Source organism: Amblyomma americanum, chromosome 1 (genome assembly GCF_052857255.1).
Source record: "Amblyomma americanum isolate KBUSLIRL-KWMA chromosome 1, ASM5285725v1, whole genome shotgun sequence".
Taxonomy (NCBI): domain Eukaryota; kingdom Metazoa; phylum Arthropoda; class Arachnida; order Ixodida; family Ixodidae; genus Amblyomma; species Amblyomma americanum.
The window spans coordinates 195533264-195560706 of record NC_135497.1 but is presented as its reverse complement, the minus strand read 5'-3'; the positions used below and the strand labels follow the sequence as shown (position 1 = coordinate 195560706).

Here is a 27443-nt window from a genome sequence, read left to right as displayed (position 1 = left end):
TTTATATGGTTCTGAGTCAGTCTAGCTTTTATTTAAATTGCAAAGACCATACACTATTTAAAAAAGATAATATTTGCCTGTGTATCTTTTTCTGAAATTTTTTTTATTACTGAACAAAAATATGCGCAGCCATTTTCTTTTCATATTTGTTTTCGATTCATATTTGAAAATTTTAATATTCACGCATGCCTATTTAACTTTGGGGCTTTGTCACCAATAGCAGGCGCAGTACTTACCAGACATGGCAGTAATTAAATTACTTTTCTCGGTAATTTGCAATGTAATTTGTTACTTTTCTGGGCTGGTAATTTAGTAATGTAATAAATTACTTTGAAGCAGTAACTTCATGGCAAGAGTTATTAGTTACTTGCAAAATTACTTTTGCTAAGTAATGAGTTAGTGTTCCTTGTACCGGCCATGCTTTGCCTTGCGTTTGCAGGGTTGAGCGTCTACAAATTAAGAACTATGACCAATGTGCAACTTCTTGTGCGTTGAAACTAAAAAGTAATTTTCATTTCTTTTGGGAAGTAATTGTAATGTAACGTCATTGCTTTTTGGGAGCAGTAATTTGCAGTGTAATTTAATTACTTTGTAAGATTTCTAGGAAAGTAATTAGTAATGAAATTAATTACTTTTCAAAAATAGTTTTGTCATGTATGGTGCTTGTGCCACCAAGCAAATCTGTTACATGCAGCAAATTTTTACCTTTCTGTTATGTGGAACCTAAGCCTTGGCAAAGCTTGAACCATTTTTCTTGGGGTACAAAATTCTTTGTAGTGGATTTCAGGACATGAATTGTTACTCTTGGTCCAATCCATCCGCACAAGAAGCAAGTCTGTTGGAAGTTTTTTCTGCCTGCTCAGAGCAGAGTTCGGAAAAGCATTTAGAATCGTGTATTGGCATACAAGATTCCGTTTAGTATTGACTTGGAGTGCAGTTTTGGCAGCTGTCCAATAGTGTTCACATCACTTTAAATGGCTGTCCAGAGCAATTCCACTCCAAGATGGCCACGGACATTTCACAGGACATGCCGTATGGGCTACTAGTGTTTTTATTGTTCCTTTTTGCGTTTATAATTTCCTGCTGAAAAAGTAAATTCTGGAGGCTGCTGCTCTTCATTACTCTTCTCTTCTCATATTCCGATGTTCTTAACACTGATTTCTGTAGCGAGAGCAATTAAGTGGGCACACTGGGCGTGTTGCAAATTGTAAAATTATCTAATTCCTGCATAATGGAGTACTGTATAAGGGTGTTGAGCACATGTACAGGGTTGTCCACTCGTAGCGCGAACACGCGAGTGCATGGCTGTGCTCTTGGGGGGGGGGGGGGGGGGGCTACTGCATCTGACACGGCCGCGCATTGAAGCAAAGTGGCAGATGACGTGAAGCACCACATCTGGGTCCATCTTTTGTGCCACTTCGCTGCAGTGAATGTCATGTGTCACAGGCAGCGATCCTCTAAAGATTGCGGCCACATGCTCGCGTGTTTGCACTGAAAGTGGACGACGCTGTACATACCAAGCAATATGGTTAGGTATGCCGCTACTCTCATATTTGTTATCGTTTTTCAAGCCACAGTAGATCTCGCTGGTATCAGTCCCACAGGATCGCAAGAAATACTGTAAAACTTCGTTAAGGCATACTTGCTTAAGTGGTAGCTTCATTTAGCTCATAGTCTCATGAAATCCCTGACTCAGCTTCCATTAAACCTCATGCTTTTCATGCCTGCTTACGACGTAATGGCTCATCGTGACCGTTTCAGCTAGCGCACATCTGTCATCACGTACGAGACTGGACGGTTCCTCGTAAAGCAGCCATGAACTACGCCACTTATCACTACGAAGCTTTGTCAGAGCCAATGAGTAGATTGCGGGAGCACGTCAATATTGCTACAGCACAGCTCGTGACAAGCACGCTTGCAGCTGCTGACACACCCGGATGGAGAGTACTCGCTTCTCCCGTCGCTACCCCCGCTGCCCCACTGCCACCCCGTTCGCAGGCTCCAGTGTTCAAGCGATCAAGGTCTGAGCTGCGTGGATGTGCGTGTGTGGTGGCTCAGCACTTAAGGCTGGCCACAGCAAACTTTCGATTTCCTCCATTTGTCATAGCCACCTGCTGTATTGCTGACTGACTGACTGACTAATGTCATTGCATGGCTGATTCAGCTTCATCTTGTTGCGTTGTTACATTATTGGCACGCTTCCTATGTCTAATGCTTCCCAAGTGATATCATTCCCTAGTGCGTCTTGCGTCGGGGCAAAGCTTAGAGTGTCTACCACCGTCGGTGACGAAGCCTGAGAAGGGCTCTTCTCGGAAATTTTGGAGCGGAAAGGCTCTGTGGAAACTGTCACCTTTTTCATCTTTAGAGACGGCGTTTGCAATGTGAGTGTAACATTGCTCACAGATGTCATCACGGCTCATCCGTAGAGGTGTGAAAGAGTATGGAGCACCTGATATTTTGCACATCCCTTGAAAAAATGCAGTGGTCCTCTGAAAAGGGGATGACCCAGAGGAACTCTCTTATTTCTTGCTCTGGTAAAAGCCAGTGCCTCTGGGACCGTGTAATGCACAGTGAAATAACAACTGATTAGGACACTTACTCATTTATTGGTTCAAAATGTCTCATCTATACCCTGTGTGAGTTTTCTATCCAGTTTACTTGTGTTGCAAGAATTTAGGATGGTATAGGTTTTTTTTGCTATTGTGTATAGAAACACACACCCCTAAGATACAGAAAGGAAAAACAGTAGCACCGAAAAACGCACACACACAGTAGAACAACAACGTAGGACAAGTGCTGTATGTGTTTGTTTTGTGTGTGTGTGTTTTTCGGCGCTACTGTTTTTTCTTTCTGGATCGAAATGAACCATCTAGCCCAAATAGAAGTTCTTTTAAACCCCTAAGATAGTTCTTAATGCAAGATGCACCGCTGCATTGTGCTTGGTGAAAGGTAAAAATTTCAGCTAATCAGTCAATTGGGCTTTATTTTTAAGGTTGATCTGAATATTCTTAATTTTTGTGCAGAAATCTGTGGAAGAAATACATTTTAAGGTGCAGTGGTAAACAGTTGCTACCTCCATGTTAGTACAATATTTTTGTCTTGACTAGTATATCTCCTGTATCATTTCATGTGCCTTGTAATGCAGGATCAGTTGGAGGTGCTGGTGGCTAAGCGGGATGCAGCCTTCAATGGACTTCTGCAAGAGCTTCAACCCTTTAAGGAGGTGTCAGAGGAAGCTGAACAAACTGTTGATGTTCAGCGCGTTGAAGTGAGCTCTTGGAATGAGCATTAGTGGTCCTTTGCGAGCTTCGCAGCTTTAAAACGCATGCTTTTCAACCATGGGTTTTAGGTTTCGCTTTCTGGGCTGTAATTTCAGTGGACTAAAAACCTTTGGCATTGCCGAAACGAAACAGGAAATGCTGCTTATTTTCTGTTGTAAATTTCAGTAGCAACACTGGAGTGTGGCAGACTATGACTAGTGTTGCAATTTTTCTGAACTTTCGGTCCCCAAATATATTGTGTCGGCAATATATTGTCAGCAAACTCAGAATTCTTGTTTTATAAAACTTGCTTTCCATCAGAGCTGAGGTGCAAATGCAACATTCTTCCTACCTTTTGTGTTCTTTATAGGCTCGTAACAGGTGTTTGCACCTTTTCTACACTCACAAAGCTGAAAATTGCTTTCTTGTATTGGCGCTTTAAATCATTTGTGGTGTTGTGTATCATTCATAATGAAAGAATGGGCCCAAAACTGGTAGTTTTTCTTGACCTCTACAGAATCTTTGAAAAATGTGGCACGTCATTGCTAGGTAGCTTGGCACCCGTAAATTTGCTGGCCACTTTTTGCAGTGATCTGATTGCTGTGTCAGTTTACCCAAACTGCACCAAAAAACTGATACTACTACGAGCTGCTGCATTATGAGAAAATAGAAGTATTCTGCACCAGGCCTGCACTAAAAGCTTATACCTTTTTTAAGAACACAACTGGGCTCTCTGGTGTAATGTTTAATATAGCAAACTTCACTATCACACTTCAAATGGGCAAAGTGGCACCAGTGCTCATTGTGATTTTCTGTGAAATTCTTTCAGTAACTCTTATGAGGTCAGGTACCGTGATTGTGTCCGGTGTCATAAAATTAAAGCAAAGTCAAAACGGGACTGAAAATATGCTGGAATTTTGCTTTGCTGTTGTCTGAAGTTGTGGAGGGCTGGTCAGAAATGTGTGTCTCAAACATTTACAAACTGGGTAAGCATTAGGTTTCATGTCTTTACTGAGCCAGAGTGAAGGGACAGCATTCTAGTAAAGACTTCTCAGTTGGCATCTCTCCTGGAGTTTGCTCTTTTTCCTTTCAGAAATGGGGTGGTTGCATTTGCCAGAAGCTCCAGAATGAATGAGTGTGCAGGTTCACTGCAATTGGCTTTTTTTTTTCTGCACTTTAGAAAAGGGGGGAAAAAATTGATGCCTGGTTGAGGTCGATTCAGGCAAGAAAACATGTGCACATTGAAAAGAGCCCAGGGAGGCTGATTGGCAGTGGCCAGCTAGACGGGTTGGGATGTGTTTTGTGTGTGCGTGCGTGCACGTACGCGTGCAGGATGATTCGTTTTAACCATTTACAGATTTAAAAAAAAAAAAGTCAGGTACGTCTGTGCAGATGGATTGTACACCAAGGCTGACACTATGTATGTGATAGAGCCCAGTAGTTAGATGTTTTATTAAATTCAATTAACTAATTTAGCCTTTTATTTTTGACTCTTGAGGCAAGATTATATTACGAAACTGAAGACTGTCTACATCGAAAATGAGCACAGTCTTTAAAATTTATTTGCAATGTGATTAAAAAATTGAATGTTGAAATTACACATTTTAAAGCTCATTAAGTTGGCCTTTCTGTGTTGCATTTTCGTAAAATGGTGTTGCTGCACGAAGTATCATCGCCAGAATCACGTTAACCACTTCTGCGTGATAAAATGCACAAATGGCGTTAGTCTTCGCAGCGTGAGAAATGCAGGCGAGACCATTTCATATATGTGCAATACAGAAAAGCCAACTCATTGTTCGTTGTTTTGAGCCGTATTACGTATAAAGAAAGTTAAAAGACCTGAGCTCACCTTTGATGTTGACGGCCTTCATTTTCACAGTATAATCATGCCCCATAAAATCAAAAATAAAAAAGTTGATTAGTTAAGTTTAGTTATTTAATCATCTGATTATTGAGCTCTATAACATACATAATGCCCATCTTACTGTACAATCCACTTGCGTAGGTTGCACCAACGTATCTCTGACAGTGTTTAAAATAAAAATCTTTAAGCTGTTAAAAAATTGCCTTGTGTAGATCCTATTCACAAACCGATTTGGCGGGTGGTAGGAGGCTCCTGCCTGGCAACCCTGTAACTACCAGCTGCCATACAGTTGCGAGGTTCGGAACTAAAAGCTCCCAACTGTGGAGTGCTCATGGGTCCAAAAGATGCTGCACAAAGGGAGGTGGGTAGGGGGCAGCGCACCCAGCTTCTCTAGTAGATGTGTCAAAGGTTGCTGGCAAAAGTCCCCCCTCCGCAACAGCTTGAGGTGAGGGTCATTATTGGTTTTTCAGACAACAGGATTGTCTCGCTCATGTGGCCACGACGTGATGTGACTGCCATTTTGTTGTGTGCCATGGTTGCCTGCATAGGTATTCATTCGCATTCAGCGCTGTTGATGTCACTTTAATAACCTTTATATATATGTGTGTGCATGTGTCTTGGCTGGTCACATCACTGTTGTAGTCTGCACAAAATTATGAACGTTGCGAAAAAAACCTCTATATTCGGTTGCAAAGAAACAACAGCTGACACTGCTGTGGAATTAACAAAACTACTAGAAATTCATATGGTTGGCATTGGTATTGTTGGCATAACATTGTTTGTGTGTCACACTTGCTCATTATGAAATCAGGGACTGATACCATTGATTTCAATTATCTATTTGAACAGCAGGGCAAGAAAAGAGCTGAACTGCCTCTGAGTTGCTTAGTAATGTTCCATTTGATGTCTTGTGGGCCATACTCTCTCTATGACTGCAGGGACTATGCAATAATCTTAGTCCGTGCTGTATACCCCATGCATTAAGCCCATCTTAGTGCCCATTTTTACCCATTTTGCAGGTTTCTTCATGCATGTGCATGGGACTTTCTGTGTTGAAGACACTGAGGTTAGTTGTGTTTATTTTCTTCAGTCTGCTTTAGGGAAGCTGAAACGAGTCTATGGTGTGCTACTGAAGAATTCTGGGGACCTTTCCTCGGACACTAATTCTGTTACTTTGAGTCTGAATGACTGCTACCAAATCCTAAAGGTAAGAGACTCTTAATAATATATGTAAACGAAACTAAAGGTCACCATCCTAGTTAAAATTGCAGATAGGTACAGCTGCGAGTAAAAAATATTAGCACAAATCACTGGCGATCAGAATTTGTATATATCACCACGCGGCGCTGCGGTTTGCAGACCTGCCTATCGGGCCTGTTTCCATATTTGCAGCATGGGGGGGGTGGGGGGGGACAGGAAGTTAGCTTTATCAAGCGTGGCATCACCCGAGCGTTGAAGTGCCGACTCTACGTGACCGTGCATGCGAGATTTATTTTGGCTCGGTTGTCATGAGCAAAGATGGCTTCTTTTTTATTACTGTTTTTTATGTCCATGATGGTTTGTCAAAAGGAACTTGCGGGAACAATAGATGATAGCGCTGCTTTTAGCCAGTATTACACGAGCTCGAAAAACAAGTAGAGTTTATTTTTCCGATGCAACTAATTCACACAAGTCACTTTGTTGGGAAAGTGTAGTAACAGTATTAGCAGGAGCACTATCCCATCAATTCAGGAAAAGCAGTAAGGAGGATAGCCAGCTCGCTTTCGTGATGCGAAAGCACACACGTCGTTGCACTAATGGCGTGCATAGGCCCCACCGACCCTCGCAACGCTTTGAAGGCGCTCAGGGAAGGAGTCAAGCAGGCTGCTTGCAAGGTCAGGAAGAGCCTGGAGCCTGCTCCATTCCTCTTGAACCACCGCCCAAAGGATATCTGGCGATGACTCGTGCAGCTGCCTTTTAGCTGGTAGATTTTTCATTAACCCACATATATTTTCAATTATATTCAAATCTGTTCCTTGGGAGGCCATGGCAGCTCCTGGGTGCAGAGCTGTTCAAGCAGTTACCAAGTGCAGTGCAGCTGAGGCTGCTCGCAAAAATAACTGCTAAACAAGCAAAAAAAAAACAACTATCCTTTTCCTCACCAGCTGCCTGCAGGAGCAAGGCTGCGCTAAAAAAAAGAGAGGGCGAGACAGAAAAATAAATTTTGCTGGGCCGTGACAGTCTGCTGAACCTCCCTGATACTGTGGAATGGGAACGGCCTGGCACTCTCGTTATCAGCCTCTTCGTAACCCGCAGCGCCACGCGTTGTCATTCCGGCGCTCCGGTATTCCGTCATGTGTGGTAATCTTTTTTACTCGCAACTGTACAATAATGGGGTTAACCAACTAATACAGATTGTTGCTTCATCATTGCCTGTAAGCAACAACTGCCATGCAGCTTTGAGCAAGAAAACGTGATGTTACTGTAACATTGCTTGAAGTACGTCATGATGTTTTAGAATTACATCAGAATAATTTCACTCACCTGAAGAGTGTCACTGGCTCTAAACCGAAGGCATCATGAGGGAGATATATAAGCTCTCTGGAAGTCGCGCTTATTTGTAAGAGTGCACAGCGTGATGGTGTTCTCAGGTTCCTAACGTTTCTGTGTCACAGTTCGTGCATGCTTTAACTGGTTTGTTTGCCATGGAAATGCTTGATGTGGTAATTACATGCATTAATGCACTGTGAAAAAATCAGCACCTCGTGATCAATTGCTTTGAAAGTTCCTTTTCGCTTCACCTTTGCAGAATATGCTAAGGGCCACTATTTTTTTAATGTAGGATGTGTGTATGTTTTGCCCAACTGATGGCACAGATTAAGCAACAGCATCATTTTGTGCACTTCTTGTCAATCCAATGTCGGGGTAATGTCACTGGCATTTGAAACTATTCAGGCAACGCTTTGGTAACATTTGCATTACTTGGATGACAACTGAATGATGAAGAAAGTTTGAAATGTTATCTTACTTGGATAGCAGTACAAGGCTTTGCTGCTAGACACAGAATGGGATGTACTTATAGGAATTTCTCCCCAAGGTAATGTGGATCTCAGACAAGAAACTACAGTGAAATCTTGATGATATCACAGTTTATTATATTATTAAAGTGATAGGATTTTTTTAAGGTATTCCATCCAGAATGAATTATGACTACTGTGTTAAGCTTTGAGCTGAAGCAAATGATTTTTGAAGATCAGACAGATGATAGAAATGGGTGAACCCCTGGTGGTTGAGCCGATGGCGAGCGTTTGGACCTTTAAAGCCCCTCGGCGGAGGCAACACACCACTTTGGCCCCAGCTTCCTGTAGATGGCACCTTCGGCCTGACCAGACCGGGGGAAATCGGCAGTCGCCTTTTCTTGTCCTCCCCTCCGTCTTTCACTTTCCTATCATCTTTATTACAACTTTCCTGTCTCCTCTCTTCTCGTTTTTTTTTTTTTTTTCACTTTTCATATGCGGAGAGGGTTAACCTTGTGTGGCCAACTGCCCTGTGTTGTGTAATATTTAGTTTTAGTTAGGGTGTACAGCTGGCATGGGCAGGGCTTGCTAGCAAGCTCCTGTCCCGTCCCCTAGTTGGGCTCCATAGTGGGTGGCTGGCTCCATGACCGAAAAACTAAATTTTTTATGGCTCCCCCCTTTTCCAAACCTGATCGCTCTCTAAAAAGAAGGCGGAACGAAGCAAAAGATTTTTTTCCCTAAAAAGAAACAAAATTTTCAAAGTTTCATGTTATCCACAGTGAATGCGAACAAAAGCAAGCCCGAATAATATCACCATTTCTTGTGTCCAAATGCTTAACAGATACCTTGGGCTCTGGCCACGAGGTATCAAAAATGGCCAACCCTTGACCTACTCCTTGAATTGCGCGAGAGCATCCAGTGCTCGAAGCTCTCAAGCACTGCTTCCATAGAGGACATCACTGTCTCCGTGACTCCCCGCCGATCCCTTAACACAGTCCGAGGCGTTATCTCAGAAAGTGACTTCATGCATTTAACAGATGCCGAAATGCTCCAAGGGCTCACCGACCAGAATGTAATTGACGTTCACCGAATCAAAATCCGCGAGGATAACAAAGAAATAGATACCAAACACATGGTCCTTACATTTAACACCAGCACTTTGCCCGAAACGATCGAAGTTGGATACTTCAAAAAGTCAACGTCAGACATTATATTGTCACGTTTGCTGGGAGAATACTATCGACGGATATGGCCTTCTCGGCCGAGAACTTGACGGACTGCGATTGCAGATCAAGGACGGCACCGTTATCAGTCAGAAAGTCCATGCCGAGTACAGTAGAATCTCGTTACAACAAACTTCACGGGACCACCGAATTTCAATCGTTATTTTGAAATATCGTAGTACTGGAAAACCATTATTTTCATGTCAGTAATGCATCACAAGAACTAAAATTACGTACCTTTGCAGCAGATTTACGTGTTGGTAAGTAAATAATAAACGATAACGCTGGGCACAGTTTAACTACAATTTATTGCTTGAAGAAGTCTGTTATCTTCTGGCGAGTAGACGACAAGCGCTGCAGGACGAACGCCTCCACATCCTCGACCTTCCTGTGCACGTCATCGGAGACATCTTTGCAGCGCCCGAGGAATGATCGGGTCTTCTCTAGAAAGACTAGGACATCCGAGCCGGAAACAATCTCTTCCTCTTCGTGCGCTGATCCAGTGTCGGCATCGTCTTCGTCGCTACTACATTCTTCTTGCTCACGCACTTGATTCACGATGTCTTCGGTGGTGAGCTCCGCGGATGTAGCCGCCGCGCTGTCGCTATCCACATAATTCGAAAGTCGCTGCCCACATAAGTCGCTGTCCACGGTAGTTGCCCAGCCGCAGACGTTTTCTTGAGGGAGCCAGCTGCGACTCTCGATGTAGTTTTATGATCTTGTCCCGATCTTTGAGCATCGTTGCCATTGTTGACGGTGTAATGTCAAGCTCCCTGCACAAGTCCGCTTGCTTTTTTCCAGCAGCTGCGACAGAATGTCCGCTTTATCTTTAAGCGAAAACTGGCGTCGCTTCTTTTTAACGCGGGGGCCAGGAGAACTCATTGTCAGCAAAGCTAATGCACAACACAATCACAGCGCCGATAACTTTGCAGATCCTAACGTTCGCTGTCGACGTGGTGACACTGCGCTGAATAGGCTTAAGACTACTGCGCAGTATGTGACCACACGCTGGATGGATGATGATGGCCTTACCCTTTGTATCGGGCGGCAGCTTGCGCCGCCTAGCCTATATTCATTCAACGCGACACTCGCGTGATGGCGATACCGCTGGGGCTGTATCCGTTGCAACGAGTTCCCCACCGCATAGCTGCTGCTTCGGATGATGATGGCAGGCGTCTACTTCAGGGATTTGGTACGGAATTTCGTAATAACAAAGCGTCTTGCGACGAATGCGAGATTAAATTACATACATTATTCTGAAATATTCGGTAATTTGAAATTCGTAGTACTGAAAGTTTTTTACATTGAAAGTATAGGCATTTTGGCGGGGATTTAAAAAAAAAATTCGTAAATCTGAAAATTTCGTTAATCTGATGTTCGTAGTAACAAGATTTTACTGTATGACGTCCCGAGAGCACTCGGCTAGCACTACGAACGTTGCCAGAAATGTTTGGCCTTGCACGGTTACCCGCGACGTGCGTGTTCCCGTTGGCGTGATCAAGTGGCCCCCTTCAGTATGCATCTGTGGGCCATCCCAAGCGGTTGTGACCTTTTTCAGTGCCGCCGCAAATTTTCCACTGAGCACAGAATAATCGGCGCCAGTATCCACCAGCGCAGTTACATCGGCGCCATTGACCGAAATCTCTTAAGTCGGCTGTTGCTAGCGTCTTACTTTGGGGATGTCGAGGCATTCGGTCTCGGTCTCGGCTGCAGTGCGTCGAAGGAGTCTGGCATTGAGGAAAAGCGTCATGGCCACGGAGGGGTACGTGAGGACATCGGCTTGTCTTGAGGCATTTTGATCAGTCGTCGGTACGGCTAGGGCATTCGGCGTTGTGTGTGAACTGGAACTGTCTTGCGGCGATGGAGGATCTTGCACATTTTGTTGTTGAGCAGCCGCAGCTCCAGAGGCTGCTGCATCTAGTTTCCCCTACAGGAACTCTGAGACTGGTCTCGTCCTGGAGAACTGTAGCGACAAGGAGATGGTGATGGAGAGAAGCGACGCTGTGCTGAGCCCACTTGCGAGATGTAGTCCGCGATCTCGTGCGGTCGTTCTCCACACGTCGGACGAAGACAGCCGACGGGGAATCCTCGAAGACCCATCTCCTTGTATGGGCAGCGGCGCCAAACATGTCCAGCCTCACCGCGATGGTAGCACAGCGGCTGATTGTCTGGTGCTTCTCCAGATATCCGTTGTGCATCGTCCTAGGCGCTGTGGAGAATTCAGCTGGAGAGGTTGGCTCCGCATAGCGGCGGAGGCAGGTGCATCGTAACGTGGGTTCGGCTGGGACGAAATAAAACGACGTGTGACGGCGGCGTAGCTGAGATCAGGGTGTTGCGGCTGTACTGGGTCTGGGAGAGGTAGTGGTGTGCTCGTGCTTAAAGCTTGTTGCACCTCCTCGCGAACAACATCAGCGAATGTGGCAACCTGAGGCTGTACCTTAGCCTTAAAGAGCTTCGCCAGTTCTTCGCGCACAATGGATCGAATTATCTCACGTAGAGATTCTGGCGAGTTCATCGTGCCTACCTCCACAGTGGCCGTGTGCATCGATGCTGTTGGGCAGTCATACTGTCGGGCCCTCATGTCAAGAGACTTCTCGATGGAGCTCGCCTCCTTTATGAAGTCAGTTACAGTCACCGGAGGACTTCGAACCAGGCCAGTGAAAGGTGCTCCTTAACCCCTTTCATCAGGAAGCTTACCTTCCTCTCCTCCGACATGCTTGGGTCCGCACGTCGGAACAGCCGCTTCATTTCTTCGACGTACACCATCACACTCTTCTTTCACAGTGGCTTCTTTCAAAGACCACATTGGAAAGCTGGACCTTGCAAGATCTAAGCTGTCCAAAGGGCTTCATTGAGCAGCTACTCGTAGCTGCATGCTGACGGGGAAAAAAGAATCGTTAGGATTCTCATTGTGTAGTGTAGCACCGTTTTCTAGTCTAGGAGATTCTTGGCATTGTATAAGTTTTCAGCAGCCTTTGAACTTATCTGCATCCTGCGTGCCATTGTTGCAGCTGCACGAGCACGTGCTGAATGCGTGACAGCAATTGCTTTTGTACAGAACAATGTGTGATCATGGTATATGCATCATCTTTACCATTGATTAAGAAAACTGACAGTGCTTATGTTATCTGCACATCATTCCATGCTATAGGGGGATGCTCTGCATAGTCACTTAGTCTATTGCCCATTACACTGAGGAAATAACTGTGCTCATATCTACTACATGGCAAGGGAAAAATGTGTGTGTGCATTACATTTAGGGGCTGTAGTCTCAAACTGTTGATATTAAATGTGGGAACTTAGTCCCAAATTAAATATAAACTGCTCATTTTGTGCATGGGTTAATGCAGCAGAAAGAAGGACCAGACATCTGCAAGCTACGACAGCAGACTGAGAGTGCACAAAGAAACCTCGCAGCTGGCTTGCAAGAATTGCAGCAGGTGAGTATTAAACTCGGAAGCAGGCAAAATTATGTTGAAAGAAGAGCACAACAATCATGCAGGGCAGTGTAGCTGTTGTGCACTGGATTCGCAAGTGGCTTCCTTTTTCTATCATCCAGACTAGAAACAGCACCAGGGCCTATATTCTGGAAGTGTCCTTTAAGTTAACATAGCCACTTCGGTCCTTGCCCATTTGTTAAGAGCCCCAAATGCGGAGGTGATGGCTATATGACAACAGCTGACCCATTTTTCCTGCTACGTAATCTCTTTCTTAGACTGCACTTTCCATTGCGTCAGTAATTGAGTGCGCGAAAGTGAATACTACAAGGCCTGGGCTATAAATACTTGATTTGTATTAAAGTGTTTGAAAGCAGAAACATTTCATTTAAATGCATTTAAAACATTAGTTGCAGCTTCTATGCAACTAATGTTATTCAAAGTGGCAGTGGTGGTGTTTGTCGTTTTTTGGAGCTGGAGAATATGCCCAGTGCCACATTCATTTGGACATATATCCATCTTGGTGGACACATCCAGAATACAGTCCAACTAAAGCCAAACCAAGAAGGTGCAAAAAAGTGATCTTGTATCTTTTTCCAGTGCTAAATCTTGCATTATTTAAAAGCACAGGAAAACTAATTTTGTTTACAAATATAGGTTTATGTAGGTCTTACTTAACCTTTGCAAATTGTCTGAGATAATGAATACCGTCAGTTCTAATTTGTAAATGCATGAAGGCTAATATGTTTTACAGAGAGCAGCAAGTGTTTGCTTTTTAGGTTGTTTATAGGCAGGCGTGATTAAATTTGTGTCCGTCTTGAATAAGGATGCACAGCGCTATAGTAGGTTGTCAGTGGTACCAACTAAATGCTCTAGTGGTTCTGTACATACAGTAGAACCCTACTATAGTAAACTTGGAATATAGTAGAGCGAAACTGCAGTCCCATTTCACCTTCCATAGATGACTGCCCATTTTTTGTTTTTTTTTTTTTCATTCATAATAGACAGGCACCTTTAATAAAAAATTGGTCATAGTAAAGAGTGTGTTCATGGTGACGCACCTCTTGCAGAATGATGACGTAGTGACACACGCACTCTAGGGCATCTCAGAGCCATACACACTGTAAGAGCGTATTCTCAAAACCAACATTTGGAGTCGCAGGGATACCAAATAATAAAATGGTGTGCTTTGAGATGGCTTAACCACCGGGTGTGTGTCTTTTTTGCGAGGAGAAGCCGACTTATGAAGGCCTTGGGGCCATGGGGTAAAGCGCGGTGCGCATCGGAAAAAAGAAGTAAAGTTGAGCATGAGCTTTCAAGAGTAGGTTTTTAGGCATCCCCGGGGGAGCAGTGCTTCAAAACAAATACAACAAAACTACTTAGTCCAACAATCCCATCACTGTGCTCCTGGCTCCGCCACTTTTTCTCTTCCCACTGTCTATAGCTTGTAATCGGGAGCCAGGAAGCTGTGGTGTACATCCTAGAGATACAGACCATATTGAGTTGAAACCAAATTTGGAGAAGTGGATTCATCTTACTGTTATTGGGTTTTCATTTTGGGGAGGGAGGAGGGGGGATTCGATAAGTCCAAACCCTTTAGCTAGACAGCTGGTGGAGGGCTTGGTAAGTGCACTGTCGGGGATACGTACACACACACCACACTGGTACAGGAAACATGCCATATTATACACTCTGATATGAAATGTAGCTCTGCTGCATGGGGAGGAGGGGATAGATGCTTGGAGAGATGTTTGGGGCATTTTTATCCTCATTTCAGCCTATATCATTTTGCCCATCCACGAAAATCAGGATTCTGCCAAACTTACCAAATTTCGCCTTTTGCTTAAGTACCAATTAATCATTTTTTGCTGCCATTTGCTTGTTTGAGAGCATTTATACGTGTTGTCTCCCACTTTTAGTGTCGTAACAAAAAACTTTCTTCTAGTAAACTGGTTATTCAGTACTTGTGTAGGTACAGTCATGGTCAAAAATCTTAAGACCACAGCGTTCAGCTGCAGCGAAGTGAATGTTGCTAGAATGCTCTGTGTAGCGGATCATTCAAAACACAAGTCAAGCAGGAAGCTTCTCTACTGCAAGAAGACCTTCTGCTAGCATTTCAAGGTCGTTCGGTCTTTAGTAGTGCCCTAATGGCTCTGTTATGCGGCTTAAGCGAAAAGCCTTTGGCCCTAAGACTTGACCAAGGCCTCTACCCTGCTCAGAAAACGAGTTAATGATTATTTTTTTTTCAGTTCGCATTATTGAGGGCGAGCCATGTTGCTCATCATGAGCATTACGCAGCCAGTCTGGAGCGCAAGCCTGTATTCTCGATGGTATTCAGCAGTGCACTGCAGTGCAGAGAAGTTGCTCAACACTGTACAGCACACAACTGAAGTCTGTCCTTACACTATTTGTGTGTAGCAGAGTAAGAGCGCAAAACCATTCAAGTTCTTGTAAATAACACTTGCTGTTCTACAGTGTACTCTTCCACTAGTAGTTTATTATCTACACCACTTGCAGTACATGTGAACAGCGAAAGTGGTGCTTGAAACAGTGCAGGTTGCAAGTGCGTGACAATTTCTGTTTCGTTTGTCTTTGCTTACTTCACTTGCTAAAAACCAACACCATCTATGCACTCCTGGTGCATTTCATTTTATGCCTAGCTATGCAGGAAGCGTGGCAGAATAAACCAGCACCTTTTGAGATTGTGGCCATGTCCCTGGTGTGTAAGCATAGTATACTGTGTCATTTGCACTTTTTGTTAATGCCTGCAAAAACTTACTTTTGATGCAGGTGCTGCTAGGTGTCACTGCTGACAGCAGTGGGAAAGATTTTTTTCTTAATGACCTGGACACATCTATGGCTCACTTTCATATCAGTGTCGAGGATGAAATGTCTGCCTATAACCTGGTAGGTCTGCAGTCATCATAGTGCCTCTTTCATCTATTATATTATAATTTGGCTTGTGGATCCTGCATTACATTTGTACATTTGGCACATGCCCGCTTATTGCATTTGTTCTAATGCACTGTTTTCATGTATGGCTGCTTGTTTTCAGCTGTTTTCAGATAGCCATGGGCTTATTGCAACTCTGGTCCGGCGTCTGGTAGCTGCACTGCAGGACATCATTGACCAAGCCGCTAGCTCATCTTCAGTACAGAGCCGCTACAGGAGCCTTTTATGGGAAATATTTGAGCAGAAAGAGAGTTGGCACAACATCCAACAAAAAGCCAGGGAAGCCAGTCAATTACATAAGGATTTACGTAAACTCAAGTCTGCACTGAGACACCGTTTGGCAGACTTCGAGGATGCAGAGGTAAAATTGGCTTGGCCTCAAAAAGTAGTGTTTCTAGGTTCTGCTTTTCTTCTTGGCGTCGTCATTCATAAGTGTCGGAAAAATATGTTCTGCTTAGAAATGTTTTCTTTCAGTCACTTTTCATAACTGCCTTTTTTATGCACTTATTTACATGGAAAGCGTGCAATGAAAGCAGTGACTGCCAAATACTCATGTTCATTTTAGAGGGGTACCAATGTGAACGACAAAAATAACATTGCAATGAAGTGAAGTCGCAGGCTAAGTTGTGCATGTCGTCGCTGTTAAGACAATGCCAGGCAGCAGCAGATGATGTGATGCACAATTGGCAGCAAGCATGTCTCTAGCGCTGTTGTTTGGTGCTTTAGCACTGCAAAAAGTAAATAGCTATGGTAAACTGTCCAGTGCTACATGTATCGTCACGAATGATTTCACGCCAGCGATTAAAATGCATTGATGTTTGACAACAAAAGACTATGCGTTCTGCTGGGAAGCACTTATAAACAAGATCCTGCCCACGGCGCTTCATCACACCTCAATTTGAAAAGGACAGGCTCTGAAACAACCTGTGTGTTCCAACTAGCTATAACGTACTTATCCTTTGTGCCTTTTTCACCACACTGTACGCCCTGTGATCAACTCATTGGGTCCTGATTTGGCTGTCATTCAGCTGAAATTTCTGCACCTTAAAGGCCAACTTTGGGCTGTATTGAGGCTCACATATTTAGCAGAACTTTCACACTACGTTTACTTGTCTCATCATTTCCACCAAATTATAAAGCCATGTGGTGTCTTGTTTCACCGCAAATCATTTTTAAAGTTGGGCACTTATGTGAGCTCCGTTCAGGCAGTTTCTATGGCAACACTAGATTAAGCCACTTTAGAATGACTCTTTTATTTTGCTCTTTCATTAAAGAAGCATTGTCTACCCTCATGACTCTAATCAGACCTATTTTAATGCAACACTATTTCCTGACAGTGCAAATTCGGCCGGTTTTAGGCGACAGGTAATCGACAAGTACCGCATTCACTCGCTTAATTTTGCGCACTTTCTTTCCTAAAATTAAGGCTTCAAAAAAAGGGGGTGCGCAAATTATGTGGAGATTTCGCGAACACGTCCTAAAAAACTCTACAATTGTAAAGTCATAATGTGCAGTGTACACGATGCAGCACCGCTAATAGTCTACCCTGCAACTTGCACCACTTGCTGGTAAAAGAAAAAGTTGACTCCAAATAAAGTCAACGTATACCCCTCTTCCCTCAAGACCCACATGTAGTTCCCCGCGTGTTGGCTTTACCGCGGGTGTGCAGCCCAAAGCAATAAACATAGAAGAATACAATTGCAATGCCAGCAGTCGGAGGCAAATGGAGATACAAGGTGATAAAATGGCACATGCAACCCGGCTGAGTAGCGACAAGCGGAATAGCCAACGGTTCGGTTGTTTCAGGTTCTGGCGCAACGCACGCTTGAGAGGTTACTGCAAATTTGCTCTTGCAGCTGTTTGTATGAAAAAGTGACTGCCGGCATGAGTGAACCGGGTAAATGGCGCGCAGTTGATTTTTTCTTACCCGAAGCAATTTTCAAACAAATTAGCGATTTTTTCGACATCACTCACTAACCTTTCACTGCCGCACGCGGTAACGTTACCACACCAATCTTCTCAAGCCTACTCGGCATGCACCCGCATGCATGCTGGGGTGCTTGCACAGCAGGGAGCGAGTAAAAGTTATTTAAAATCCGGGTAAAAAGTTCGGGGTGCACAAATTATGCGCGGGCACAAATTGAGTGAGTAAATACAGTAAAAGCTCGTTAATTCGAACCGCAAGGGGACGCCATCTCAGTTCGAATTAAACGAAGTTCGAACTAACGAAAGCAATGAAGAAAAACAGGACACCGCGACCAGGAAGCAGCAGGGCATGGCGCCAGTTCAATTTAATGTTTGAAAAAATCCGTAATTGTGGTCTGCTTTTTTTCTTTGAAGGCAACAGCAAGCACTTTTTGCTCTAAAGAGCGAATGTTGCGGAAGGCTTCCTCTTCGCTTTCTTCAAAACTGAAGAACAGGCGGGCGGCATTAAGTCCGGCCATGACTTCCGCAGCGGAGGGCCGCACCGGTGCCTCGTCGTCTTCCTCGTCGTCGTCACTGGCAGCGACAGGCTCTATGTTTTTAACTTGGGAAATGATGTCCTCATCTGTGGTCACACCACAGACAACTGCGCTCGCATCCACGTCTACGTAGTCGGCAAAGGAAACGTCTTTCAGAACGTCCGACATGGGAGCGGTGACGCTAGTGACGCAGTGCTCGCCTTGCGTGGTGAAGCCACAGTGGCGATAGCAATTGGCTATTGTAGCCCCTGTCACTTGTTCCCAAGCACGCACAAGCATATGCAGTGCACTCAAGAGCGTCACTTCGTAATTCTGGCATAGAATAATTCTTTCTAGTATGTGGCGCCGATAAAATGTCTTCAAATTTTTTATAATGCCCTGGTCCATGGGCTGCAGCACTGCCGTTGTGTTGGCTGGAAGAAAGGCCAACTCAACGGCATTCGTTTGAACTTCAATCTTGTGCGCAGAGCAGTTATCGACAAGAAGAAGGATTTTGCGGCCACAGCGCTCGAACTTCTTGTCTACCTTCATGAGCCACTGCTTAAACAACTCTCCAGTCATCCAAGCCTTCCTGTTTGCCGCGTAGTCTGTTGGGAGGGACCTGATGTTCTTGAAGCACCGAGGATTGCTCGACTTTCCTACCACGAACAGCGGTAGCTTTTCACTTCCGGTCATATTTGCCGCAACCATCACCGTTACTCGCTCTTTGCTTCGTTTACCCCCCGTACACTTGTCATCTTTGTACGTGATCGTTTTGGCGGGCAGTAACTTGAAAAATAAGCCTGTCTCATCAGCATTAAAAATGTCCTGCGGAGAGTACTTCCGTTGGTAGCCTTGTAGGACCTCGGAGCGCCAACTTTCACATGTTTCCAAGTTAACAGCCTTCATCTCCCCTGACACCGCACGAAACACAAGGTCGTACCTTTCACGGAAGCGGTGCAGCCACCCATCTGAAGCTGCGAAGTCGTCGTAGCCCAGCCGCAGGGCGAAGTCCGCTGCCTTCGCCAATATGACGGGGCCACTCAGCGGTATGTCCTGAGCACGCATCTCCTTAATCCAGAGGAGAAGCGCTTTTTCGAGGTCGGGGTACTTTGCCAGCCGCATCCTCTTCCTTTCGCTGGCAACTTCTGCCTCTAAGGCGTCTTCAATCGCCCTCTTATTTTTTATGTAAGTGGACAGCGTGCTCTTCGGTATTCCATGCTTCTTGGCGATTTCTTGTTTCGACAAGACTCCGGCGTCCACTTCCTGCAAGATGTCGCATTTATCCTTCAGTGTTTTGGCGCGGTATTTACCGCGGGCGCACGCCATTCTGAAACCGCACGTCAGCACGGCGAAGCACACCACCGAGGCCTAACTTTTCAAGCGATCCGCACAACAAAGGTCGTAAGCGCGCCGAAAACCAGAAAACTCGAGGCTGCCGAAAGCGGCCGAGACCACCGCGAGTTCAGGACAAAGACGTTGACGAAGGCTCCTCCTATTCGTTCAATTCTCGAGTGCTAGCGGAGCTGCGATGTACTGGATTCGCTGTATTTTTTGTGCTGGTTGCGCCATCCATCGGTTAACAACTGCAGCTACAGTCGAGTGCTAGCGGAGCTGCGATGTACTGGATTCGCTGTATTTTTTGTGCTGGTTGCGCCATCCATCGGTTAACAACTGCAGCTATACGGCAAGATTCTTAGGCCTCTGAGATCGGCGGCTCAAAACCGGAATCTGCAGTTCTCGGAGGTAGAGAGAGGGCGTAGCTGTTGCCACAGCTGCCACCCCTTGCCCTCCAGCCTCTGCGCCGGGTGCTGGCACCGGTTTTACCCGCTTTTACCTTCTCTCCCCCATTTTGGAGGCAACTCAGCCGCTGCAGCCTCGCGACAAGGCCTGCTCTGGCCATGTGCCAGGCGGCACGCCGCCCAGGCGCGGCGGCGCGTAGTTCGAATTAACCGTGGCAGAACCAACTCACGTTCGAATTAACGGGCTTTTTTATACAAGGACTTCTATGGAGCTAGGCCGGACCAAGTACAGGAGCTTCTTATAGGCATTAAAGTTTAACCACCATGCAGGGTGCATATAATGTGTAAGGAATTACATGTTCACTGCACTGGTTCTTCTTCAAGCCTTAACCCACAAGTGTCATGACATATCTGGGAGTCACTGCTTATAGCTGTTTTCACGGGCCGCTGACAGATACTGTGAGTGGCTATTTGCTTGTGCCTTACATGAGCTTTTGAAAATTTGATTTGCAACTTTAGGGTCTGATCATGTCACCCAGTTCACATTACTACAAAGAAGAGGTGAAGAGGTCAGAAGAGGAGGTTGAATGATGCCGCCTGATTGGATGGGGGTAACATGGGGAGTACACAGGAAGCTAATGCATTCATATCGCCCAACTAACATTTACTGCTGCTTTGACTGACACTGTTGCAGACATATGGGATATGATAATGATTTTACCTAGGGAACACAAAAGAAGCTTGTCTGCATAGTGAGAAGGCTGCTGCTGGCTGTGCATGGCCCACTTTGTGTTGTTTCTAATTTGTTTATGACCACCCCACATGCAGAGTTTTGACTATAAATAGGGGTTGGAGTTTTCAGTTTTAGTCTTTAATAATTCAGTGGACATCTTCCCTTGTTTATTTCAGAACCCAATTTTCAGTTTCTTTCAGTCGGTAGTATTTCCGATGCCAGCATTTTCAGTTCTTTTTGGTGATGCGTGGGGTATCCCTATATGGTCAAAAGTGTCACCCCAGGTGAAAATTTCTAACTGGTTTCCAACTGGTTGCCAACTGGTCCTAGTCCATCTGGTTTAAGGAACAGATTTCCAGTAGAAACTGGAACCCATTGCAATTCCAGATGTGACGGAGGCCTACTGCGACCCAGTCACAGACGTCTCTACGGGAGCGTCGGGTTGTCCACGCACTCTAGCCAGCTCAAATACATTCGAGTAAGCGAGCGTACATGGCCGTCATGGGAGCTCAAAACACTGAAGATGAGTTTTGAGTGCATCAATGTTTATTGCCCTTTGCACCTTCACTAAATCTTGAATCTTCTCGCTGAGCCCGTTATCATGTTTTAAGACAGCTGCGGTGGCATTAATACTCTTCTGCCGACCCCAATAGGTCAGGGTTGCTGCAAAACAAAACATATAAGTTCTTTCTTATAGGTGACAAACAAGAGATTAGCACACAGCAACTACAAACAAGCCCAGTAATTTATGCTGTCTTTACCCACGCAAGTCTATGAGGCGTCCAGGGCTGCTCTTTGCAGCATTAAGACGCAATCATGCTGAGCGGAGTTTGCTTCCACATGCACTTCGACACGCGATCCGAATGCATGCCCACGTCTCGTATAGCAGAGATCAGTTGCATACATCACCAGCCTTTGTTTCAATGAACAGCGAGTTTGGCAAAACAGCGAGTGAGCATAAAAATATAACGTGCCGCTAAATGCGTTAGAATTTTTTATCACAAACACAAAAATAGCATAAAATACACTTAAATGAGCGAACTTCGTACACACCTGGTAAGGGCAGGATTCCAGCCGGTGAAAATGACTTGTAGTCCTAATTGGTATTGATGGGTCCACTTCGCCGAGTAGTAAAGGCAAGCAAACTGTCTTCCTTCAGCCCTATCAAGGAAAGAACTGTTGAACAATCTCGCCAACAATAGTATGCGAAAAATTAATTTTGTGTCGAGGTTCTTCAAACACCACGTTCCCGCGAAGCACGATGAGAAATTGCACATGCCACCCGCGCGACCATTGCCGCCGTGGCTACCTTAGCACGGACGGTGTGTGCGAAACTGACGCTTGTTTTGTATTGGCAACATTTTATACTTAGTACGCTGTTTGATCTAGCATGAAAAATAAGTTAACAATTGTTAAATTTTAACAGTTTACTTTTATCGTAGCTGTAATCTCCATGCATAGTTTGTGCTATTATTGACAAAATACGCTACGAACGTCAACGCAATGGCGGCGTCATAGAGTTTCTTACTATTAACTGGAGGGAAAGCTGGCGGCGCTGCACCTGAACCTCCATGGGTGCGCAAAGCATCATGGGGCGATGGGCTACTTGGTGCGGGACACTAGGTTTTTTTTTCAGGAACACAGAGTGGCATTACTGAGGTGTCCCATTCCGTATCCATGGCGCGCTCCGTGTGCAGACAACTTCGGCATAAAAGTAGTGTGCAAAAGCCGTAGTAGCGAAAACGCAACAGCACACGATGCCAATAAAAGGTTTTTGTTTTCCGAAATTCTGTGGAAAAACCTTTTAAAATGTTGAAGCGACAACATTTTTTTCAAAAACATATTTCCTTTTAAAAGTGCGCCTGTTAAGCACAAAATATTGGCTTTTGTGGTCTGCAATGCTTGGCCAATAGGAGAGCAATCCATCGCTTATTTTGAGGAAAATTTGCATTTACATGCTTTTCTGCTCGTTTGTTACGATTTGTAGTCGGGATATTGAATGATAGGACAGTCTTAATTATCGAACAATGTTTGTTTTTTCATTATCTTTTGCCCAAAAGTTGTGGTTCTGCAGTCGATAGCTCTCTGCCCCATGATGCTTAGAGCGCCCATGGTGGTACAGGTCGTCTCGAGGAAGCTCCATGGAAACTCCCATAGGCGGGTCGGCAGCTTTCTCTCTAGTTAATAGTAAGAAACTCTATGGGTAACGTATAGAATGAAACCCCGCACCCAATCCGCTGAAGTCACGGCATGTCACGGTAGTCACGGTCTTCGAAATAGAAGTTCGTTTTGGGTGGTTGGGCAATTATAAATAAACAAATATATGTTACCATGCCCGAAACGCCTATGTCACAACAGGTTGAGACAGAAAGAGCACAGGCTTAATAAAAACAAAAAGTAAGCTGTAATGCGGGCACATGATACGTTCGCAGCATACGCGTTGTGACCCATGCTACAACGTTTTTGAGGGAAGTTGTGTTATTCGCTAGGAGAGCGTCTACGGGCATTTTCATATGCACTTCGGCACACGATCCGAATGCATGCTCACATCTTGTATAGTAGAGAATGATGTTCGCCGATAAGCCAGCTCCCATCTAATATCGCATTACATTCACATCTGCGCCTAATGACTGTGCGATTTTGTGAGCCGCAGCAGCATTTATTTCCTCCTCGACGTCCCTTCAAGCAGTAAAAAAACTTCCCATTTGGTTTTTACCGACGACGAGTTCTGCCCAGCTGGCCCTCAGTTGGGGGATTTTCGCTTCCCACTTGACCCACAAATGGAGCCACTTACTTCCCAGTTGATCCCCAGTTCCTACTGTTTAGCTCTCGACTGGGAGTTGATGTTTCCCTGTTGGTGGAAAACTTGACCATTTGCCTCCCACTTGGTCTCCAACTGGGACCAGTTGTGCTCCGAGTTTCCAAGTGGAACCAGTTGGCTTCCAACTGGAACCAGTTGGCGTCCAACTGGGACCAGTTGCTCCCAGTTGAAACCAATTACTCCCAATTGAATTTTCAGTTTTTCAAGATTTTCACCTGGGACGCCTTATCTATGGTGTCCCTTACAGCCGGAGTCGGTTTGGAACGTTAAAACCCCATAAATCAAATCAACCTACAGAAAGAACTGCAAAAGCAGCAAACACTTCACAAGAACAGAACTTTTGACTGTAAAGAAAGTCAAAGTGGCCATGACAGAAGTACAGGAGTCGGAGCACTAAGCAATGTGTGGTCAGTGTAATGGCCCAGCAGCCATCGATTTCGGAACATATGATGCATCTTCGTTTTGCCTGCTCATGGTTTAGCATTTTTCGTGCCTTGTTAGGGCCACAAACGTCAGTGTCCTTGTATGTAGTGGATAAAGCCCGTTAACCAAGAAATTGATCTTATCGGTTGATAACAGTCCATAAGCAGGCAAAGCTTTAAAGAGTAGGTTTTTAGGCATCCCCGGGGGAGCAGTGCTTCAGAACAAATACAACAGAACTACTTTGTCCAACAATCCCATCACTGTGCTCCTGGCTCCCACACTTTTTCTCTTTCCATTGACTGTAGATTGTAATCGGGAGCCAGGAAGCTGTGGTGTACATCCTTTTAGGGGGGGGGGGGGGGGGGGATTTGATAAGTCTAAACCCTCTAGCTAGACAGCTGGTAGAGGGCTTGGTAAGCGCACTGTCGGGGATACGTACCGACACACCACACTGGTACAGGAAACATGCCATATTATACACTGTGATATGAAATGTTGCTCTGCTGCATGTGCAGGAGGGGATAGATGCTTGGAGAGATGTTTGGGGCATTTTTATCCTCATTTCAGCCTGATGCAAAGACATCACTTTGACCATCCACGAAAATCAGGTTTCTGCCAAACTTACTAAATTTGCTTTTTGCTTAAGTACCGATTAATCACTTTTTGCTGCCATTTGTTTGTTTGAGAGCTTTTATACGTGTTGTCTTCCACATTTAGTGTCGTAACAAAAAACTTTCTTCTAGTAAACTAGTTATTCAGTACTTGTGTAGGTACAGTCTTGGTCAAAAATCTTAAGGTCACAGCGTTCAGCTACAGCGAAATGAATGTTCCTAGAATGCTCTGTGTAGCGGATCATTCAAAACACAAGTCAAGCAGGAAGCTTCTCTACCGCAAGAAGAAACCTTCTGCTAGCATTTGAAGGTCGTTCGGTCTTTAGTAGTGCCCTAATGGCTCTGTTATGCAGTTTAAGCGAAAAGCCTTTGGCCTTGAGACTTGACCAAGGCTCTACCTTGCTCAAAAAACAAGTTAATGATTTTTTTTTTTATGTAATGGTTTCAGGAAGATCAGGAGGTAGCAGCCAAGGTCGCAGCAGACATAAATGCCATACGTGGCAGGATTCTGGCTTCTTACATAGAGCAGGAGCTGCTCATGGCAAGTATTGTGTGATTTTTAGAAATAAAAATTGAAATCAGCCAAATTTTACTGAAGCTTATTTTTACAGAAGCTGCTGTGAAATATTACTTTTTGTGGTAACTTGTGAAGTCATCATATTTTGACCATGTATTGTCACCTGCTTGGAACAGCTTAGCAGCAAAGTAATCCTTCTATTAGGTTTCCTTGTTTAGTGGGAAATGCCGATCAGTGATCTGCAGCATTGCTTTGAATCTGTGAAGATGCACAGAATCCAGCGCAGTTGTGTGAAAATGAGGTTGATAGTTGAAACACTTGACCCACTCAAGAACGGGCCATGTCAGGCCCTCCTGGCTCCAGTGTGACTGTGCCCACACAGGCAGGCTGTAAAATGCTTTTCAGGATACGATTTGCACAAGCATGCCAGGTGTATGCAATCACCCGCCAAAATATTTCGAGGGCTTGTGTGGCAGAGGCCATGGTACTAGGAGGAAATGCCAGTGACGCTGCTGCTCAGCTCAGTCACAGTTGCCCCAACCATTTCCTGCACATGTCCTTGCACTGAAACACCTCTCCTGCCGGTCACTATGAGTGGTCGACTGGGGACAGCAAGTCAGAATAATGGGAAAAACAAACTGCAGAGTGACTGGAAGGTTTTCTTAGAAGAGCTTCTTTGGGGGACGTCAGTAAGCACAACTTCCCTGTTCCTCTCGCACAGACTCGGCAAGGTGTTCCCAATAAGCGAAAACAAGTGCAGTCAATTTGGAAGACTCCAGTCAATTTGGAAGTAGACTTCCCACTCTGATTGTTGAAATGTGTTCCTGCTGCTGTGCTAAAAATGCTCCCCCAAACCTGGGCATATGTCACGATTGGTAATTTTGTTATTACTCTGCTGGTCCCCCTTGCTTTGCAGGTGGAGTTATGTCAGGCGCACAATCGCCGCTTTCCAGAATTGGCAGTCCTGTACCCTGAATTGGATTTTCCGCTTCACCAGGTGAAAATTTGGATAGCTTTCTTTTTCTTTTTTTACGCAGCTATGCTTTGAGGTGTAGAAAAAAAAAAGCCGCCGCAGTGGCACAGTGGTTATGGTGCTCGGCTGCTGACCCGAATGACGGGGGTTTGATCCCGGCCGCGGCGGTCGAATTTCGATGGAGGCGAAATTCTAGAGTTTCGTGTACTGTGCGATGTCAGTGCACGTTACAGAACCCCAGGTGGTTGAAATTTCCGGAGCCCTTCACTACGGCTACGGCGTCCCTCATAGCCCGAGTCGTTTTGGGACGTTAAACCCCGTAAACCAAACCAAACCGGAGGTGTAGAAAATTGCAGCATTGCTGAAATTTAGAGAAACTGTTTGGTTTCAAGAAGCATGCAAAGGTATTATAGCAATAACATGCTAATTTCAATGAGTATACCTGTGCACCTAGTGAAATCAACTGGGCAAGCATGTTGGTTCGAGGAATGGTGGAAACACACTGTGCATCCTACAACACTCCTGGAAACATTTCTTCGGAAATTTGAGGACGGTCTCTTTTTTTTTTTTTGTTGATACCATATTCCAAACTCGCATGAGCCCACATCAAAAGGAACTTCTTGGTGCAACTTGCTGTTTAGGAACATAGAAATATTCAGGTGATACATTAAAATCGTCCACCATTTCACTGACGTTGAAGAAATTGAGGTGTCAGAGCAAAAAGAAAATTGTATGTGGTCAGGAGTGTAATATTTCTTTTCATTTCTGTTTTCAGGAAGATATTTTAATTTAAAGAAACAAGGTTTAATGTGGTATGAGACTGAAATTTTTCTCAAATTTTGCTGTAGAGTAGTTATAATTAATGCTATGACTATAAAATTAGCTAGCAATTCTCAAAATGGATGCAGTTTGCAATAGAATGCAAAACTAAATTTTGTCTAGTAGTGTTTATTTTTTTCCACTGTTGTATCGTTTTCTTAAAATCTACTGGATGCAGAGTCCTGAAATTTTATATGAGAATAGGAACAATTATTCTACACAACTGGGCCTAAAATTATGCACTTCGAGCGAAAAATAGATTTATGATTTCTTTTCTTTCTCAGTGCAATAAAATTTTCACCCATGGATGGTTTTTTTTTATTCATAAAATAAAAATCGACTTAGGCTATTTATTCTTGTTGCAGTCATGTAAAGGCACTGATTGAAACTTGTGGAAAATTTTTTTGCTTATGTCATAGTTCCTGAGAAATGGGTACATAAACTTTTAGAAATGCTGTTTTCAGAAAAATGCAAATAAAGCTTCTGAATACTCCACCGTTTCACTCGACGGCAATGATGAAAAAGGTCAAAAAACATTTTTGAAGTTGTGAATACCAAATGTAATGTATTTTCTGAAAGCTAAAGAAATGCTATATCAGAAGGTGTCAAAATCTAAAAATCCATTTTTGCA

At 44.5% G+C, this 27443-nt stretch overlaps 1 protein-coding gene and 1 long non-coding RNA gene across 2 annotated transcripts in view; one reads left to right on the top strand and one right to left on the bottom strand.

The window, feature by feature from the left end:
• LOC144114453 (serine/threonine-protein kinase 31-like) overlaps window positions 1-27443 on the top strand; it is a 152922-nt gene that overhangs the window by 78072 nt on the left and 47407 nt on the right. Inside the window, exons 12-18 of the mRNA XM_077648197.1 lie at window positions 3146-3268; window positions 6215-6331; window positions 12694-12783; window positions 15571-15687; window positions 15836-16093; window positions 24952-25044; window positions 25937-26017. Coding sequence (XP_077504323.1) covers window positions 3146-3268; window positions 6215-6331; window positions 12694-12783; window positions 15571-15687; window positions 15836-16093; window positions 24952-25044; window positions 25937-26017 — 879 coding nt within the window. The remainder of the gene's footprint in view (window positions 1-3145; window positions 3269-6214; window positions 6332-12693; window positions 12784-15570; window positions 15688-15835; window positions 16094-24951; window positions 25045-25936; window positions 26018-27443) is intronic.
• Window positions 21173-21994, bottom strand: LOC144114455 (uncharacterized). Its single transcript, XR_013311041.1, has 2 exons — window positions 21702-21994; window positions 21173-21311 (listed from the first exon to the last, which is right to left on the bottom strand). It is a non-coding gene; the product is annotated as an uncharacterized LOC144114455 (long non-coding RNA).